The 6,983-nt window shown below is 37.9% G+C and overlaps 1 protein-coding gene across 9 annotated transcripts in view; it reads right to left on the bottom strand.

Annotated features, from left to right (window-relative positions):
* Nucleotides 1-6,983, bottom strand: part of BBX (BBX high mobility group box domain containing) — a 122,359-nt gene continuing 115,376 nt past the window's right edge. For all 9 annotated transcript variants that reach the window (XM_010720559.3, XM_010720568.3, XM_010720577.3 and 6 more), the window contains 3 exons: nt 6,678-6,875; nt 5,820-6,012; nt 1-3,004 (listed from right to left, as the gene is read on the bottom strand). In XM_010720559.3, coding sequence (XP_010718861.2) covers nt 2,917-3,004; nt 5,820-6,012; nt 6,678-6,875 — 479 coding nt within the window. In that variant the 3' untranslated portion in view covers nt 1-2,916. The remainder of the gene's footprint in view (nt 3,005-5,819; nt 6,013-6,677; nt 6,876-6,983) is intronic.

Below are 6,983 nucleotides of genomic sequence, written 5' to 3'. Positions count from 1 at the left end.
TTTAAAGAAAGATTTATACACAGGTTCAGATCCAGAAAATAATGTGAAATGCATAAATATTGATAGCTTTAGCTAAGTTAAAATGGGTTCAGTAAAGTATGATACAACATATTCAGAATAAACAAAGCAGAAAAGCATCATATTTTGGTTTGCTTGAGATATACATAAGGTGCAACAATTTCTTTTCTAGAGGCATTTGTGGACAATGTGTTAACAGGTAACAGTGTTTGCTGGTATACTGAAGTACACACAATAGCAATATGATTTTTTCAAAACAAAAGCAGCTGAAATTAATAAAAATTAAAACAAAACAAACAGGAAAAAAAAAAACCCAACCCCAATACAGTAAGATATTGGTCTGAAATTTTTGTTGTGCTAACAGACTTTGTTACCTGAAAATACTGATACCCCTTCTAGTAGATTCAGGGAAAACTCTAGCTACTGAAATCAAGACGTCACTCAGAGAACCAACGAAGGCAAATGCCTAGTGAACTATAAAGCTTTGCAGGATTTCTGCTACTCTCAGTGCCTAATCGCTTAAAAATTAAGCATATCTACAAAAAGGTTTATAAGTATCTGAAAACAGTCATATCCAGTAAACTGACCCAACCCTACCCCCTCTCTAAGGGAAAGTCAAGGAAAAGCAGATCAAGTAAGATATTAATTCATATAGAAAAAAGTAATTTTCTGTTTCTTTTAAAAAAGGTACCATTAATATACAGAAATATCTTCAGGAACAATATTGAAATTTAAATTGAGGAAGGATGGGGTGCTTTGACAAAAATATATCTACTCTAAAGGTTTCTAGAGAAATAAGTTAGTACCATTGTCAAGGTGAACGGCCTGCACTGTAACATATTTGGATTTCAGCTAATTATAAAGTGGTCCAAAACTCCAACAGCCACCTTGCTGTGACCCAACAGTTTAAAGTCTTTAGCTTTTCCTGTCTTGTTAAAATAACTTATAAAACTTTAATAAAATCTTATTAAAAAATACTGCCATAGGCTACAATGGCATTTGAGGGGCTCTTAGTCATATATTCACCTGAATTTTTAAAAAAGCCTTTTCACTGACTCATTGGCTCTGAAATTTTGTTGTTCTTTTGTAGTTGTTCCCTTCTTCCAACACATGCATCTTTGATGGTGCTGTTTTAGTGAGACTTTCCAAGCTGTCTACCCTAGTCAAACCTTTAACCCTTTGTTACAACTCTCGTGGTATCCTGTTATACTGATTCTCAACAATGAACCAAAGACTTTCACTTAGCTACAACAATGAAAGGCTAAACTTAGCAAGCATTAATAGAGTTACTGTCCATATGGCTATTACATCAAATTAGTTACAAAATAACCCCAAAACATATTATCAATTCAGTCAAGTATAAATAAGAATGCCTGATAGAATGATGTAAACTCGCATCATTTAAAGACTTAATTCAAAGAACTTCAAACTCAATCTAATACTATCAAAAATTCAGCCAGTATGACGAAGACTAATATAAAATTATTGCTGGAGTCCAATTTGGTAAATTGTTGTGCTACAATGCAAAAATTAGGGAAACATCTTGTGCTATTGAAGAAGTACCCTGTTGAATTTGTAGCTTTAGTTTAATTACTAGTGATCATTTTGCATCTGTTGGTAGGAATCAATGCTTGGTTATACAATAGTGTAAGTCGAAATAGTGAAAACAGCAGGCCAAGTGATACAATTGGCCTGGATTTTGGGATGCATTTATGAGAGCAAACCACAAAAATTCAGCATAAGCAAAGATAGAAGCTGGCAGGTGGATCTGTGGTAGTCTGAATTCAGTCAAACATTACTCTTCAGTTGTAGTTTATCTGCATAAAACTTTCCCCTTGACCAACACAAACTGTAATTGGCCCTTTATACAAACTCTGAAGCCATCTGTGCATAGTAACTACAACAATGCCAGTGTCTTTAAAATGTAAAAGGTATGCTTATCAGAGTACATGTATATTGAAAAGTCATGCTTTTAGGTCTTTCAGAATGGTGAAATAATACTAAGGTCACTTTTGAAAAACATACTCGCAGTACTTTTTGTTTACAGGAAAGTTTCACCAAGTCACTCAGATATCTATGCAAAAATAAAGGAACCTTCCAAGGCATTAAAGACAAGTCAATTCTCTGCAGTATTTTTCTTTTCCATACACCACTCCTTTTTCTAATGCACATCATCCTGGTTATTCAAAGCTAAATTAAAAAGAAATAAAACCCAAACATAGCCTGTCAGAATTTTTGCCAGTAAACTCTACCACTCTGGTGGCAAATATAAAAGTGCAGAACATCTGGACCACGTGGCTGCCCAAACACCGCTAACAATGGTACATCTGTCCAGGCTGCCTTGAGTTCTCTGGAACAGGTTTTATATTCATTCTACAATATAAACGTAGGCATAACCTATTAATATAAACCATCTTAGAACTTAAATCTTCATGTACAAAAATGACTAAGAATATCTAATAATAACTAGTGCAGTGCGTCAGTGTTTTTGTTGTTGTTGATTTTTTCATTTTCATTTAACTAGGCATTATATGAAACTAGTTGCCATACTCTCTGGTTGGTAAAAGAGATGCTGTGTGAACTAACAGTAAAGGCAGCCTTCTTCATATCAACCACCTATTTACTGTTTAAAAGCCTTCAATAGAAAGCAAGCTCTGGGATCATTCCATTCCTGTTCATTAATAGACAAATAATATCACCCTCCTACATACTGGGTTCCGATTTGAAGACCTGGCCCAAGTTGCTAATGTCTGGCTTCCAGTGAATTCTGGGCCACTCAGAGCAATAAGCACTTGCTTGCAGTCTATAGTTTCCATCACATGGACTGACTAGCTTCCCTTGGTAAAGACAAGGCTAGGATATTAGGTAAAGCACAATGTTTTACAATAAAGTGGAGCTTCACTGGTCAGCGCAGGAAATAAGCACCGGAGCCTGAGACATTTCATTTGGCTGTCCATCATGTGGGAGAGGCGTGGCCCTCTGATTTCTGCAAAGAAGAAAAGAAACCCACTGTTATTCAGAGCATGGAAATGCTTGTATCAGACAGGAAAGACAGAAATTAGCAAGTGATATAGTTCAGCATCTAGTGAGTTCCACGCTGGCACAGATGTCCACATATTGCTGGCTACGAACTATGTTTATAGGTATTCCTGCAACAGTAAGAAAATATCCTGAGGACAGCCTGCAATATAATGCAAAGTCAGACAAGTCTTGATGGTATTTGATTACACAAAACAAAATAGATGGCCAAAGAGTAAGTTAAGAGCACACAAGTGCTGTTACACATTTTGTAAGTGAGTGGTTTCAGCCCACAGTAGTGGAGAGCACAGCTCATGTATAGCAAAAGATGGCAAATGCACAGAGGCGTATGTCATGTTAATGAGAGTCAATAGCTAGCTTTGAAGCAAAACAAAAATATACCTATCAGCAGTTACATGCTGGGATGACTCCAAGTTTCAGGACTTAACAATTCATCAGCCCAGCAACAACATCTCTTTCATTACTTCAGCAATGTTAATTTACAAATGATCCCCTGGCACCGGATATCATAAAAATACACCACACCGGAATTACATGCTGAAAATCAACATCAGTCATTGAAGCAGATGGACCTGGGAGAACTCCTTTGCAGCCTGCCTTTTAAAATGCATGCAGAAGAATGTCACCGCCTGTTATCTAATTACTCAAGTCAGATTCTATTATTGTTACATTATGTGTCACTTTAAGCAGGGAAAATCTGGAGCCTAATTCTTACTTACACAAAGGCCACTTTGATTGCACTTTGGCAGAGACGTAGGAACAGAAACGTATGTACTGACATGCTTTGCACATCTGTAGTGCAGTGAAATGGCCTTGGTACAAACTGCAGCTCAGGATCACAAGTGCTTTAACTATGGCACACACAAGGCAACCAAAGCTAAACAAACATTCAAATGACAACCATGCTGCCACTTCCAGACAAGCTTTAATTACATTTAGAAAGGACTCCGGCTTCTGAGGCCCAAGACTGTAAAATTATATAATAATTGAACTTAGACTCTGAAAAGAACACATCAAGCAAACCTCTAATGCTATTCTTCTCATTTCTAGTTATTCAGAGATAAAGAAGTTGCACAGATAATAAACAGTCAACAGAGTAGAAGTTAGAGAAGCATGCAGCCCGTCAGATTCAGGTTTCTGTTTTGACTTCCATTTGACAAGTCTGTAAGAGACCTATGGCAAAATTGTTAACTTGGAAAGAGTCTCCCTTTTCATTTGCCCTAGTGATAGAAGCCGGAATTTACAACAGTTGCTAGACAATTGCTGGTTCGGTGTTTTCAGGCCTCATAGAAGGTGCCACGCTGCTCTAACTGCATGATGAGATGACAAAATATGGTTGTAGGTAAGGAAGACCCAAACAGAAGGGTAAGTAAAACACTGGTTCAAAACATTATTTTTAATGAGGAAAAATGGAGGAGAAAAAACTGTTAGAAAAACAAAGAGGACATCATCATAACTAAGTGAATCTTAGTTATGTTAACTAAGTCACTCTTGTGCTGCTCTTCTCACAGCATTACTGGAAATCAATGAAATCACAAAGATGCAAATGAGAGCAGAACTCAGGACTGCGCTTCTCCAGGTTTCACTTCATAGCTTCCAGCCATGGAAAATGACAGAAACAAGTTCATGCTTTTGCAGTCTCAATAGCAGATTGCTGTTTTGCAAAACTGGAAGAAAAGTCTGGGCTGACTGTAGTATGAAAACATTTCTCACTTGAAATGCTATTGTGTAAGCAAGGTAACAGCTTCGGCAGAGAAAAGGTACCAGGCTGAGTTCATCAGACTTTCTTTCTTGGTGCCCTTCAAGCTTCTAAAAAAAGTCAGTGTTTCACATTAAGTCTGAATACACAGAACTGGATTGCCCAACAGGGGTCACCAAGATCAACAGGAGGTTGTGAGGTTGTGAATGGCTTCATCAACCGCTGCCTTGTGGTTTCTTAGGGAGCCAGTAATCTGTTACATGTCATTTGCTCAGGCTGTGATGGTTTCAGACTGGCCTAGATTTCCTTACTGACTTTCCACCATAGCAAAGAATATAGGCCATCATATCTCCGACAGGTGGGAGCATCAAAGGACAATACTAGATAATTAAGAGCTAAAGACGACTTGCTGTCATTCATTTCCTCCCATCACAGGTCTAGAATGCAAGATCCGACTGTGCTGGCTAAACTGACCTAACAGGCCTAAGAGATCTGTGCATTCTCCGTATTATGAGTGTGGATGGCCTAACTCTAAAACTGAAAGGACCAGACCAAAGTAACGTGACTTTCCATCACTCAGAGCTGTTCTGCCCTGAGGACATTCTGCAGATGCTTTTCCTCCTACACAGCAAAGGACAAGAGTAAAAATAACAAGCAAGCTTCATTCAGTCATGCTCAGTAAAAAATCTGTGCTAAAGTTACATGAAATTCTCTGTGCAGTGTTAGGCCACAGAGACATAGAAAACAGAGTGCAATAGCTGTTTAAATCTGTCATCTGACAAATGGTGACTGAAAATTAGAAACTCTCCATTATTAGGATCTCAAAGAGCATATTAAGTGGTTTATACACAAAATTTGGGAGACAAGTTTACAAAGGAGGATAATTTTACTGACTACTGAAATAGACTACAGTGTCATGTAGGTGTTGACTCAACATTAGGAAGCTAGTAGAGAACAGACATTCAGAGAAAGCAGTGGAGGAGGAAGCACAGGCCAAATTAAACACTATGCAATTCACATGCTTTCTGAATATTCTGGCATCAAAGAGAAAAGAAAATCATACCTGTGTACATTTTCCATTGCTGCTACCTCTGCCAGAGCTGCTAAGCTAAAAAATGCAGACACTGCTGGCATATCAGATGTAATACTATGATTTTCTTGTGTCTCTGCATTTCCGGAGCATTCACTGTTGCAATCCGTTTCTGCACTCGACGCTTTTTGAAGACTGCTCTGTGGAAGATCTTTTGGCTTTTCCTCTGTAACAAAAAAGAGTTAAGCTTGCAAGTCTAGTTCTTACATTCATAGCAGCACACTGAGGTACTGACCAGTCCAGTGTTAACAGAAACTTCACCATTAGGACTTCGATTTTGCTAGTAAAATTAATTCATGCTGCAACCTCTTCTGAACCAAGCTAATGACTGAAGCATACAGAGATTTATGAAGCAGTTTACTGACTTTGGATTCAGCTAAGTTTGATCCTCCAGGTCAGTCAACAGAGCTTGTGTCTCTGTGTATGTTTAAGATACAAGAAGTGCTGAAAGATTATCTTAACCACTGAGGCTTTTGCACAGATTGTCATACCACAGAATTGTTTTTATGTCACATTACTAAGCGCACTATGATTACTTTGCTGGGCTGGAAAGAAAGTATGAAATGTAACTGTTTTTCATTTCTCTTTGTAATCAGCTCTTAGAAAAATACCAGGGAGAGATGACAGATGTGGACAGTCAAACAAATGGAGTTGGCCATTAAGGATGTAACCATTTCACAGTTAATCGATATCTGCATTTTATAGAATGATCTTTCTGAGCAGGTCTGAGAACGTGCTGGCTGAACAGTACTAATTAGTTGCTCGTGCTCCAATATCATCTCCAACTATTCAATTTTAACAAAATTTAAACTTAAACTACCATTTCCTTACCCAGTGTCCCTCCTGCTGGTGACACGCGACCATCTGCTGTTCGAACAAGATGAGTGATCTTAGTTTTCCTCGCTTTCCTTTTCTGGCTTCCAACTAAAGGCTCATGCATCATTGCTGGCTCTGGAGTGTTTAGGGCAGATATACAAATTTTATTCCTCCAGGCAAGCTCAATGGGATTTCTGTCTTCTGAGAGTATGGCTGAAAAAGAACAAAAATAAATTAATCTCCATTTAAGATACAACTCCTGGCTATTCTCATTTAACATTTTGTAAATATCTACATAATGTACTAAGCTTTTCCTCACAA

The sequence above is a fragment of the Meleagris gallopavo genome, chromosome 1, assembly GCF_000146605.3.
Source record: "Meleagris gallopavo isolate NT-WF06-2002-E0010 breed Aviagen turkey brand Nicholas breeding stock chromosome 1, Turkey_5.1, whole genome shotgun sequence".
Classification (NCBI taxonomy): domain Eukaryota; kingdom Metazoa; phylum Chordata; class Aves; order Galliformes; family Phasianidae; genus Meleagris; species Meleagris gallopavo.
The sequence above is the reverse complement of the archived record's forward strand: the minus strand, read 5'-3'. Positions and strand labels throughout refer to the sequence as shown.